Here is a 14,125-nt window from a genome sequence, read left to right on the forward strand (position 1 = left end):
AAAAAGAATGCACCCTTCCCTCCAAGGATTCCCATTTGAGTTCCCAAAGCATCTTTGTAACACTTATGTGTTGTTCGAACCTACCGGTAACAAATCTAGCAGCTTGCCTCCAAATTGCTTCAGTGTCTTCCTTCAATCCTACCTGGTACTGTTCCCAAACACTCAAACAGTATTCAAGAATAGGTTGCACCAGCATCCTGTACTCAGTCTCCTTTACAGGTGAACCACTCTTTCCCAAAATTCTCCCAGTAAACTGAAGTCGACTATTCACCTTTCATACCACTATCCTCATTATCCTCCACTTCATATCGCTTTGCAACATTACTACCAGACATTTAAACTACATGACAGTGTCAAGCAGGACACTGATAATGCTGTATATGAACATTAAAGGTTTGTTTTTCCTGCTCATCTGCATTAACATGCATTTTTCTACATTTAGAGCAAACTGTCATCATCATACCAACTAGAAATTTTGTCTAAGTCATCTTCTATCCTCCTACAGTCACTCAGCTTCGACAACTCGCCATACACCACAGCATCATCAGCAAATAATCACAGATTGCTGCCCACCTATCCGCCAAATCATTTATGTACATCACACTTCCCTCGGGCACACCTGACGATACCCTTGTCTCTGATGAACACTCGCCATGTAGGACCACGTACTGAGTTCTATTGCACAAGAAGTCTTCTAGCCACTCACATATCTGGAAACCTATTCTATATTCTTCTTCAACAGCCTGAAGTGGGACACCGTGTCAAATGCTTTCCGGAAATCTAGAAATATGGAATCTGCCTGTTGCCCTTTATCCATAGTTCGCAATATTTCATGTAGAAACGGGCAAGCCGAGTTTCGCACAAGCGATGCTTCCTAAAATCATGCTGGTTCATGGACATAGGCTTCTCAGTCTCAAGAAAACTTGTTCTATTCGAACTGAGAATATACTCAAGGATTCTGCAGCAAGCTGATGTTAGTGATGTTGGTCTGTAATTTTGCATGTTTGTTCTTTAGGCCTTCTTATACACAGGAGTCACCTTCACTTTTTTGCAATTATTGGGACTTTGTGCTGGTCACTAAAACCGAATTGGGATTCCATCTGGACCTGGTGACTTATTTGTTCTCAACTACTCCAGTTTTTTATCTGTCAGTGATGCTTATTACTATGTCTTCCATACGGGAGTCTGTCTAATTGTCAAACAATGGTATATTTGTTCATTTCTCCTGTGGGAACAATTTCTTGAATTACGAAATGTAAAATTTCAGCTTTCATTTTGCTATCTTCAGCTGCCTCACCAGACTGGTCAACAAGTGACTGGATGGAAGTATTAGACCCATTTAGCAACTTTACATAGGACCAGAATTATTTTGGGATCTCTGCCAGAACTTTTGCTAAGGTATGATGGTGCTAGTTGTTGTATGTTTCGTGTCCAAGGACACACAAATCTCTGCTAACCTTTGCTTGTCATCCTTTGTGTGTTCTCATTTGAACCGAGAGTACAACGGCTTCTGCTTCCTTAGCAGTTTCCAGATCTCATTGTTAAACCATGGTGGGTCTTTTCCACCCTTAATCCAGTTACTAGGCATTTAATACTCCAGAGCAGTATTTGCAGTCTGCTTAAACTTTGCCCTTAATTCCTCTACATCCATCTTACTGGAACCAAATGATGTCAATTCATTGTCTAAGTGAGATGGTAACAACTGCTTATGTGCTCTTCCTAGCAGAAACTCTCCCCTAGCCTTCTTAACTGATTTATTAACTTCTGTAGCCATAGTTTGTTATAATGACATTATGAGCGCTAATCCCCATTTCTGTACTGACATTGTCGGTAAGGTTCAGCTCATTTGCAGCTACAACATAAAAGATATTTCCATTGCATGTGAACTGCTGAACTAGTTGCTCAAGACAGTTTTCAGAAAATGTGTTCAAAATTATTTTGCATGACTGCCTGTCTGTTCCCCTTGCATTGAATCCATAGACATCCCAGACTATACTCGGTAGGTTAAAGTCGCCTCCAACTAGTAATGCATGATTTGGGTATTTTTGCACTACTGACCATAGACATTTTTTTGAATGAATCTAGAACTGTCAGAGCAGAATTGGGGGGCCAGTAAAAACATCCAACAATTAGTGTGGTTTCACCTGGACCTGATATACCCGACCAGATAACTTCACTGTCACACTTAGCTTCGACCTCAGTAGAGAGAAAATCTTTGTCAACTGCAATCGACACTTTCCCTCATGTGGCCTCTAATCTGTGTTTCCTATATACATTCCATGGCTTGCTAAATATCTCAGAGGCTTCCACTTCAGGTTTCAGCCAGCCCTATCCTGAGAATAATTTGAGTGCAAGAACTTTCTGGAAGGGCAGTAATTTTCGGAACTTTGCTACGAATACTTTGACAATTTACTGATACAATTTTGGCAGTCAGTGTCTTTTATGTGAATGCGGTCTGACATTCCTTGCTGCATATCGACTGCATATCTTCTGGGGAAAACCACAACATTCTTTATTGATGTGTCCGTATTGAGTGCGAGGGTGATTGATTTGATTGTTGTGGGAATATAGACTAGGTGCATAGCCTTGCAGCCCATATGGCCTTCAAATTTAACTGTAATGGTAACATTCTGAAACAGGCAGCCAGATGTAACATTCATTGGTTGTCCCACTCATGAGTAAGAAATAGAAAACTATTAACTATGCAGGAGGAAACAGAAGCAGAAATGAATAAAGTGCCACTGAGCAGCTGGCTGTAACTGGCCATCAGCATAGACCACTTGTAAGGGTGAAGTTTTTTAGAGGAGGAGGAAGGAAGGAAGAAAGAAAGAAAGAAAAAAATACGCTCTTGCCCAAAGATCCGCAGGACTACTATATGCTTTTTCTGCCTACTTGCTTTATCTGGCGTAATTTCATCTGAAACCTAACTCATCAGATCCTGTTTGTACATGCTGGCTGTGTTATATGTAAATGTACATGTGTAACAGTAACCCAAAGTGAAGTTTTTGTGGAAAAAGCAAAAGCTGAGGGTGGTGAGAGATTAGCTGTGAGTTAGTTCAAGACAACTTGCAAATTTGCCTAGGATTAAGGCAAAATTGCGGTATGAAGTGATCAGTGCATCTACTCCATGACAGTATATGTTATTAAGATGAGGCATTTTGTGGCAAGACTAGCTCAGAAGGAGGTCGAGCAGATACTACAAGACACATACAACTTATTACCTAGTAATTTATTAAAACTTGAACAACATAAATACTTCAGTTTGGAAACAGTGTCCACACAGATGTCATGAGATCGATAGTGGTGCTAACACTTATAATATTTAGCACTTCATCATGGAATGAAAGTTCACATCAGAGTACAGAAGTCCTTAACTGATAATAAGTTCAGAATAACTCTTCTGTTCACATGCAGCCTGATCTTTCCCTGCGATGATTACAATTGATCGCTGATTACATATAGAATGGGCTCAGTGGCACTGCTCTTGAACTGGCTGTGGCGACATAAGAAAATACTGGGGGGGGGGGGGGGGTGTCGACGGTGACATCTCAGATTCATTGTTGCATATTACAATGACTACCTTTGTATCTTTACTTGTGGTGTCATCTTGGGGAAGCAAATTTTGCATGAGACCTGATTCTGTGGATGACACCGTGTGCCTCCTATCTCCCCCCCCCCTTCCCCCCCAAACTCCACGTCACGTCACCGTCATGTAGTGTTGTCAAATGTCTATGCTAGGGGGGAAGGGGGGGGGGAGGCGTACATAAGGAGACAGGGAGTGTGACGATGATGACTGATGACAGTGCCTTGTTTGCATCTTGGTATGCACATTGCACATCATTGGGAACATGGGCCGAAAAACTGGTCCCAGAGTTCATGCCTGCATCCAGTGATGTAGACACTGAAGTTGGATTGCAAGTGGGACTCAAGGGGTGTTGTGTTGCTGTTTGGGAGTGGCGGATCCACGGACATTGTCTCTGGCAGCTGGACCGGAGGTGGCACGACATTGATATCCATCACCACCATGCTGGCTGGTGCCATCCATGCCTAGCAGAGAGACAGAGATGACTGCTGCTGTGGATGCCAGTGGTGTACTGGGTCTGTGGCCAAAAATTCTGCAGCAGAATCAGACATAAGAGCGCTACAGCTGATCCTTGTGACGCTGATGCAGCCTGGAAGAAACTTGCACGGTGTAAGATGAATGATGTAACACTCTCCCAATGCTGTTTCTTGCCAAGAACTTTAAAGAAGACTCCATCTTGAGGCTGAAACTTTTTCTGACGTGGCAGAACAAACTATAACTGTGATGCCGGCGACTTCCCATCACATGGCAATGAGTGGCAGGAAAAAATGAAAATCTGTAAGACTTGCTCCTATGTGTGGGAGGAACAGAGTTTCTGTATGTAACTATTGGATATTTGAATGAAACATTCAGCTTCACTGTTAAGGTGAGGATGAAGAGGTCCAGTAGTTACACAGTATATGCCATTGTTGGTACAAGACTGTTGAAATTTGGCTGACCTGAATTGTGGTCCACAGTCAGAAAAAAGGACCTCAGGAAGACCTTTGAGACAAAAAATAGAAGATTAAGCTTATACCTTACTAGCAGTAGTGGCTGATGTAGGGATTTCAAAAGGAAATTTTCTGTGGTCATCTCCCACCAGTCACACTCGCGTATTCCAGAATATACCCACAAAATTAATATGTATGTGTTGCCATGGTTCAGATGGATGTGACCACTCAAAGCATTGTGGCAGAGTGGATTAATGCTCTCTACACACGTTAGACTGGTTGTTTACTGAATCCGGGTGTCCATGCCCTGCCAAGTACAATGATGTTGGGCGAGTTTCCGTGTGTTACCTATGTGCCAATGACATTGGTGCAATAAAGGCACATCTTCCTGGTGAGGAATCACAACCCATGCATCATCATTGTATGCAACAGCAAAACACATGATCGCATGAACAGCATGTGGCAATGCGAAAAGTAGTTATGCGCCACTGAGTGGGGAATTTCTTTCAAACACATGGCCACCTGTAGTGCATGTATTGCAAAACAACCTGAAAAGGTGTGTCAGAAGTAGTTGCTCCAGCAATACACCAAAAGCCAAGAGGAAAATTTTGAAGAATTTTAAAATCCTGAGTATCTATTTGATAACATGATTCGTCAAATGAATAAACACTCTGTCAGCATCAATAGTAATTGAAATGAGTCAACACTTGAATGTCGTGGAGTGGGCTTGTACAAAAATTCCTGGTGATAATTTTACAACAGAGCCCATGGTTGCAATTTTTGCACTAACTGTGTTGGGACAGGCTGGGAAGGATTGAACAAAGCTGTTAAAGGCTGGTGATCTGTAATCACAAGATTTGGTCTGTAGAATATCCACAGCTGAGAGGCATGATTAATTAATTTAAAGTCATCCATTTTAGTTGTCCTAATGATCTATTCAAAAGACAATCTGTTTTAGGATGTTAAAATCCCATCTTCAGGAGTATAAAATTATTGTATTTGGTAACACAAAATGTGCGGTTTGGCCTGTCAGTGCAAGGGCTCCAAATCACTTCTTCTCAGGTGGAAACTGCCCACTGTCGGGCAGCTGCACAGTATGAATGCCAGCCACATGGCTGGCATTTATACCGTGTGGCAGCCTGACAGCAAACAGTTTCCATGCAAGATGCAATGATTTGGAGCCCTTGCATAAACTCACTTGACCACGTGTTAGGAATGGGATTTTAACATTCCAAAACTGGTCATGGTTTGAATAAATTGTAAGTACAACTGAAGTCGCTCTCTTAAAAATTAATCAGTCTGTAATCAAATGGAATTTATGACCATAGAAAAATTGTAGGAACTTGGTAACAGCATATATAATGGTGAGAGCCTTTTTTCCAAGTTGACTGTGTCTGTACTGTACCTTGTTAACTTTTCAAGACAAAAGCAATAGGGCTGTTATAAGGACCAATTTTATGGGAGAGCACAGTTCCAGCCCCTAAGAAGATGCATTCACAGCCAAGACAACAGGCTTAGCTGGATCAAAATGAATCAGACTGCGGCACCTTAACAATGTCTCCTTTAACTGCTGAAATGCATCCTGGCATTCAAGAGAACACCTTTCCAGTTGAAACACACCTGATTAATATGACATTGATTGTTATTTATCGAAAAGGCAGCCTAACTTTACATTTGATATGGCTATGACCTAGTAGATAAATGGTAATCAGATTTAGTTGCTTTGAAAGTTGTTTCTGATCAGGGTGTGGCTGCTTGACAATGTTGACACAGTGATGAAGGGTTTTGCAAATGCCAGTGCAAAGATGTTTTACACTGTTTGGCTTATATATTCTGTTTAGACACAGTATGAAGCAGACACAACTTTTATCTCACACTTTAATTATGGTTAATCTCATGACAGGTCAAAATTCTGATTATTATGTCACATGATGTAACAATGGTCACCACACACAATCCTCACTGCAATGCGAGATGTGGCTGACACAGTTGAGTTGAACACAAAAATGCAGAACACCGATAACCTTTGTAAACACTTGTTGGGAATATCATATGTCTTGAATTGCTAATGTTTTGCTGAGGGTCAATCCACAGCAGTGGGGACTCATGTAGCTCATGGCTCTGTCTGGACCCAATGGGCTCCCAAACTTGAGCTCAACTGACACTTTACTCACTTCGTTCTAGCGACACCTGACAACTATACACCTGGGAGCCCACTTCACAGCTTAAAACATTAAAAATATGGTGCGCTGTCCACTGTCAGAGGCAACGTGTGTAGACTGTCTTAAGTTGTACCCAGAATCTCGTCCTGAAGAGTTTGCTTATGAAGACTCATTCATAAGTTCAGCAAGCATTTTGATGCACAATTTCATGTAGCTGCAGCTAGATTTAAATTCTTCCATCTTAAGGAGCAGCTGGAGTAGTCTTTAAAACAATGGATAACCAAACTTAAAGGGCCAACAAGACATTGTAGGGTCAAGTGTTCTTCTGGACAGTGTGCCACACCTTCAATCTTCAGTTGCCAGAGACTGTGTGTGTGTGTGTGTGTGTGTGTGTGTGTGTGTGTGTGTGTGATTTTTGATGAGTGTTACTGGCTGAAAGCTTTATTTGTGACAGTCTTTTTGTTGTACCTTTCTGCGACTCAGCATCTGCACTACATGGGAGTGTAGCAACTTCCCTTTTCATAAAATTGCATTACATTCCATTCTGGATTTTCCATTGTTCAATTTACACCTTATGTTGTAAGTTAGGAAGAGGGCTTCCAGGTGCACAAGATGTTCGGGCTAATTTTCCTCTCTACATTGAAACTCAGAGCATTTACTGGTTGTGGTGCTGCTTGTTGGGACAACGCTGGGGTCATCTGGTGTACACTAAGCTGCAGTAGTTCAGTCTGATGCATCTGGAAAAGAATATCTTCACTTAGAGACATTTCTCATGGGGATAAAGACATGGTTAAATACTCTGTTATGCAGAAAGAGACAAAGGTGCAAAGGAATACTGTCATGGTTCACGTTGAGAATGGGAAGACTATTCACTGAAAAAACTTGCATCTTTTAGTGTCGTTATTAGCTGGCAGACAGAGAACTCAAAAGGATCATCTTCGTTTACAATGTGACATATTGTAGCAAGTTCAGGAGGAGACCTAGCAGATGCTGCAATACACACAAATTATTACCTAGTAATTTATTAAAATTTGGCCATGGTAAATACATAATTTTGGAAATGACTAGTGCTCGCATAGATGACACGAATTTGATGCTGCTGCTGCTGCTACTTATCATTCAGTTCTTCATTACAGAATGAGAGTTCGCATCAGAGTACAATAGTCCTCAACTGATAATAAGTTCAGGATAACTGTTCTATTTGCACACAGCCGGATCAGTACTGCGATGATATTGTCGTTGTGATTATCAAAATTGATTGCTGATTACACAGAGAATGGGCTGAATGGCACTGTTTCCGGGCATAAATAACTTTCTTGCTGAGGTGGTATAAGGAAACACTGGGGGCATGTCTATGCAGATATCTCAGCTTTGTTGCTGTGTCTTGCAGTGATTGTCTTTACTTTTGGTGCTGTCTTTAGGTACCAATTTTTGCATGAGACCTCATTCCGTGGACGACACCAAGGAATGATACTCTTGGGTGTGGTTCTGTTGAATATGTTTGAAATTGTCATAGCACCATCTCACTATGGGCATGTTCTAATGCTGCACTGTTCCTGGCATATTGATCTTGAGGGCTGCCAAGTCATGTCTGTGAAAGAAACACCAATACCAATACTTATCCAATAGGTGAAACATTGATTCACCCAAAAAGATGAGTCATTTGGAAAAGTTTCCTCTGCTACAACCTGGAGAACTGAGATGCAAAATTCATACCTTCTGTTATGGTTGCTGGGATGCAGTAACTGCAGCTTTTAGGGCTTCAAATGCAGACATTTTGTCAGGACATTCCTCACAATTTTCTGAGGAAGTTGAAGTTCCTGGCCTGCCTGTCTTGTAGTCTTCAGAGGGCGCAGTGTGAATTTGTCTCGTATAAACTTGACATTTTAGTGAGACGTGTGGTTGACCAGTACTCTCCCTTTCCATATGCAACCAACTTCCAAGAATTTAAATGCTAATCATAAATCTGCTTGTGCATAAGTGGATTCTTGATTAATTGAGGGCAGAATGCACATTGCACTTGAACAATAGAATGACTCCGCGCAAATTCCAACATGCAAAATGATTTCTCTGGTAGTGTAGTCACCATGTTGCTACAAATAGGCAGCAGTATGGCAGTGTCAAAACTTTGAACCTTCCTCCATCCAGTGACATGTGCAGAGTTTTTCTGTTTTTTATAGATTTTTTTTGTAATGAACAATTGAAATTGCTTTTTCCTTTTTGAGTTACCTTGTATAAAGAAATTTGTCAGTTTGAGAAGTGCACTGTGATGATGATAAATTTCAGGTGGCTCCAATCGAGTATCAGCTATATTCCTGATAGTGAATGCTGCCCTGGGAGCTGGTCTTTTGAATTTCCCTCAAGCTTTTGACCAGGCTGGTGGAATAGCAACTGCTGTGGTTGTGCAGGTGGTAAGTCATTTAGAACATAAATAGAATAACATTAAACAAAACTGCAGTATGTTAAAATTGCCAAGTAATTAAGAGGTGGTTATGTCCTGTTTCATAAGAGACAGCCATCTTGTGCCTATGAAGGAGAGGGGGAGTGGGTAGGGGTGGGGTTGGGGGTCGAAGTGGTGGTGGTGGTGGTGGTGGTGGTGGTGGTGGTGGTGGTGGGATTACCACATTACCACTCGTGTTTACCATATACAAAAGGAAAGAGTTGTCATCACATGAGTGCTAAAATGGTAGTTATTGAGATAAGTGCTGCATAATGAAAATCAGCTAATATCATTCAACAAAGGGAAATGGACAGAACCTGGTGAAATACCTGTGTAATTCTATACTGAGTATGTGGAAGAGCTCGCTCACCATTCTGGCTTCAGATTATCACATGTTGCTGGATCAATGAAGTTTTCAACCAGTTAAAAAAGATGTAGGAAAAATATATTTAAAAACAAAGATGATGTGACTTACCATACGAAAGCGCTGGCAGGTCGATAGAAACACAAACAAACACATACATACACACAAAATTCTAGCTTTCGCAACCAATGGTTGCTTCGTCAGGAAAGAGAGAAGGAGAGGGAAAGACAAAAGGATGTGGGTTTTAAGGGAGAGGGTAAGGATTCATTCCAATCCCGGGAGCGGAAAGACTTACCTTAGGGGGGAAAAAAGGACAGGTATACACTCGCACACACACACGTATCCATCTGCACATACACAGACACAAGCAGACATTTGTAAAGGCAAAGAGTTTGGGCAGAGATGTCAGTCGAGGCGGAAGTAAAGAGGCAAAGATGTTGTTGAAAGACAGGTGAGGTATGAGCGGCGGCAACTTGAAATTAGCGGAGGTTGAGGCCTGGCTGATAACGAGAAGAGAGGATATACTGAAGGGCAAGTACCCATCTCCGGAGTTCTGACAGGTTGGTGTTAGTGGGAAGTATCCAGATAACCTGGACGGTGTAACACTGTGCCAAGATGTGCTGGCCGTGCACCAAGGCATGTTTAGCCACAGGGTGATCCTCATTACCAACAAACACTGTCTGCCTGTGTCCATTCATGCGAAAGGACAGTTTGTTGCTGGTCATTCCCACATAGAAAGCTTCACAGTGTAGGCAGGTCAGTTGGTAAATCACATGGGTGCTTTCACACATGGATCTGCCTTTGATTGTGTACACCTTCCGGGTTACAGGACTGGAGTAGGTGGTGGTGGGAGGGTGCATTGGACAGGTTTTACACCGGTGATGGTTCCAAGGGTAGGAGCCAGAGGGTAGGGAAGGTGGTTTGGGGATTTCATAGGGGTGAACTAAGAGGTTACGAAGGTTAGGTGGACGGCGGAAAGACACTCTTGGTGGAGTGGGGAGGATTTCATGAAGGATGGATCTAATTTCAGGGCAGGATTTGAGGAAGTCATATCCCTGCTGGAGGGCCACATTCAGAGTCTGATCTAGTCCCGGAAAGTATCCTGTCACAAGTGGGGCACTTTTGTGGTTCTTCTGTGGGAGGTTCTGGGTTTGAGGGGATGAGGAAGTGGCTCTGGTTATTTGCTTCTGTACCAGGTCGGGAGGGTAGTTGCGGGATGTGAAAGCTGTTTTCAGGTTGTTGGTGTAATGGTTCAGGGATTCCGGACTGGAGCAGATTCGTTTGCCACGAAGACCGAGGCTGTAGGGAAGGGACCGTTTGACGTGGAATGGGTGGCAGCTGTCATAATGGAGGTACTGTTGCTTGTTGGTGGGTTTGATGTGGACGGACGTGTGAAGCTGGCCATTGGACAAATGGAGGTCAACGTCAAGGAAAGTGGCATGGGATTTGGAGTAGGACCAGGTGAATCTGATGGAACCAAAGGAGTTGAGGTTGGAGAGGAAATTCTGGAGTTCTTCTTCACTGTGAGTCCAGATCATGAAGATGTCATCAATAAATCTGTACCAAACTTTGGGTTGGCAGGCCTGGGTAACCAAGAAGGCTTCCTCTAAGCGACCCATGAATAGGTTGGCGTACAAGGGGGCCATCCTGGTACCCAGGGCTGTTCCGTTTAATTGTTGGTATGTCTGGCCTTCAAAAGTGAAGAAGTTGTTGGTCAGGATGAAGCTGGCTAAGGTAATGAGGAAAGAGGTTTTAGGTAGGGTGGCAGGTGATCGGCGTGCAAGGAAGTGCTACATCGCAGCGAGGCCCTGGACGTGCGGAATATTTGTGTATAAGGAAGTGGCATAAATGGTTACGAGGATGGTTTCCGGGGGTAATAGATTGGGTAAGGATTCCAGGCGTTCGAGAAAGTGGTTGGTGTCTTTGATGAAGGATGGGAGACTGCATGTAATGGGTTGAAGGTGTTGATCTACGTAGGCAGAGATACGTTCTGTGGGGGCTTGGTAACCTGCTACAATGGGGCGGCCGGGATGGTTGGGTTTGTGAATTTTAGGAAGAAGGTAGAAGGTAGGGGTGCGGGGTGTCGGTGGGGTCAGGAGGTTGATGGAGTCAGGTGAAAGGTTTTGTAGGGGGCCTAAGGTTCTGAGGATTCCTTGAAGCTCCGCCTGGACATCAGGAATGGGATTACCTTGGCAAACTTTGTATGTGGTGTTGTCTGAAAGCTGACGCAGTCCCTCAGCCACATACTCCCGACGATCAAGTACCACGGTCGTGGAACCCTTGTCCGCCGGAAGAATGACGGATCGGTCAGCCTTCAGATCACGGATAGCTTGGGCTTCAGCAGTGGTGATGTTGGGAGTAGGATTAAGGTTTTTTAAGAAGGATTGAGAAGCAAGGCTGGAATTCAGAAATTCCTGGAAGGTTTGGAGAGGGTGATTTTGAGGAAGAGGAGGTGGGTCCCACTGTGACGGAGGTCGGAACTGTTCCAGGCAGGGTTCAATTTGGATAGTGTCTTGGGGAGTTGGATCATTAGGAATAGTATTAGGATCATTTTTCTTCGTGGCAAAGTGATATTTCAAGCAGAGAGTATGAGTGTAGGACAGTAAACACCAACCACTTTCTCGAACGCCTGGAATCCTTACCCAATTTATTACCCCCGGAAACCATCCGTGTAACCATTGATGCCACTTCCTTATACACAAATATTCCGCACGTCCAGGGCCTCACTGCGACGTAGCACTTCCTTGCACGCCGATCACCTGCCACCCTACCTAAAACCTCTTTCCTCATTACCTTAGCCAGCTTCATCCTGACCCACAACTTCTTCACTTTTGAAGGCCAGACATACCAACAATTAAACGGAACAGCCATGGGTACCAGGATGGCCCCCTCGTACGCCAACCTATTCATGGGTCACTTAGAGGAAGCCTTCTTGGTTACCCAGGCCTGCCAACCCAAAGTTTGGTACAGATTTATTGATGACATCTTCATGAACTGGACTCACAGTGAAGAAGAACTCCAGAATTTCCTCTCCAACCTCAACTCCTTTGGTTCCATCAGATTCACCTGGTCCTACTCCAAATCCCATGCCACTTTCCTTGATGTTGACCTCCATTTGTCCAATGGCCAGCTTCACACGTCCGTCCACATCAAACCCACCAACAAGCAACAGTACCTCCATTATGACAGCTGCCACCCATTCCACGTCAAACGGTCTCTTCCCTACAGCCTCGGTCTTCGTGGCAAACGAATCTGCTCCAGTCCGGAATCCCTGAACCATTACACCAACAACCTGAAAACAGCTTTCACATCCCGCAACTACCCTCCCGACCTGGTACAGAAGCAAATAACCAGAGCCACTTCCTCATCCCCTCAAACCCAGAACCTCCCACAGAAGAACCACAAAAGTGCCCCACTTGTGACAGGATACTTTCCGGGACTGGATCAGACTCTGAATGTGGCCCTCCAGCAGGGATATGACTTCCTCAAATCCTGCCCTGAAATGAGATCCATCCTTCATGAAATCCTCCCCACTCCACCAAGAGTGTCTTTCCGCCGTCCACCTAACCTTCGTAACCTCTTAGTTCACCCCTATGAAATCCCCAAACCACCTTCCCTACCCTCTGGCTCCTACCCTTGGAACCATCCCCGGTGTAAAACCTGTCCAATGCACCCTCCCACCACCACCTACTCCAGTCCTGTAACCCGGAAGGTGTACACAATCAAAGGCAGATCCATGTGTGAAAGCACCCATGTGATTTACCAACTGACCTGCCTACACTGTGAAGCTTTCTATGTGGGAATGACCAGCAACAAACTGTCCTTTCGCATGAATGGACACAGGCAGACAGTGTTTGTTGATAATGAGGATCACTCTGTGGCTAAACATGCCTTGGTGCACGGCCAGCACATCTTGGCACAGTGCTACACCGTCCGGGTTATCTGGATACTTCCCACTAACACCAACCTGTCAGAACTCCGGAGATGGGTACTTGCCCTTCAGTATATCCTCTCTTCTCGTTATCAGCCAGGCCTCAACCTCCGCTAATTTCAAGTTGCCGCCGCTCATACCTCACCTATCTCTTAACAACATCTTTGCCTCTTTACTTCCGCCTCAACTGACATCTCTGCCCAAACTCTTTGCCTTTACAAATGTCTGCTTGTGTCTGTGTATGTGCGGATGGATATGTGTGTGTGTGCGAGTGTATACCTGTCCTTTTTTCCCTCGAAGGTAAGTCTTTCCGCTCCCGGGATTGGAATGACTCCTTACCCTCTCCCTTAAAACCCACATCCTTTTGTCTTTCCCTCTCCTTCCCTCTTTCCTGACGAAGCAACCATTGGTTGCGAAAGCTAGAATTTTGTGTGTATGTATGTGTTTGTTTGTGTTTCTATCGACCTGCCAGCACTTTCGTATGGTAAGTCACATCATCTTTGTTTTTAAATATATTTTTCCCGCATGGAATGTTTCCCTATTATATTCATATCATTAAAAAAGATGTAGGTCATACAAGGAGGATCATCAGACAGATGAACATAATTATAGTCTTATATTACTCATGTCTGTCTTTTGGACCAGCAGCTAGTTGTTGCAGGTCACAAGTTCACATACAGTGTGACTCTTGTAAGGGTTGTCAGGCAGAATTTCTC

At 43.7% G+C, this 14,125-nt stretch overlaps 1 protein-coding gene across 1 annotated transcript in view; it reads left to right on the forward strand.

Moving 5' to 3' along the window:
- The window catches only part of LOC124606887 (putative sodium-coupled neutral amino acid transporter 7), a 47,215-nt gene that overhangs the window by 13,509 nt on the left and 19,581 nt on the right, over window positions 1-14,125 (forward strand). Inside the window, exon 2 of the mRNA XM_047138984.1 lies at window positions 8,961-9,085. Within this exon, the coding sequence (XP_046994940.1) occupies window positions 8,961-9,085 (125 nt within the window). The remainder of the gene's footprint in view (window positions 1-8,960; window positions 9,086-14,125) is intronic.

The sequence above is a fragment of the Schistocerca americana genome, chromosome 3 (assembly GCF_021461395.2).
Source record: "Schistocerca americana isolate TAMUIC-IGC-003095 chromosome 3, iqSchAmer2.1, whole genome shotgun sequence".
Classification (NCBI taxonomy): domain Eukaryota; kingdom Metazoa; phylum Arthropoda; class Insecta; order Orthoptera; family Acrididae; genus Schistocerca; species Schistocerca americana.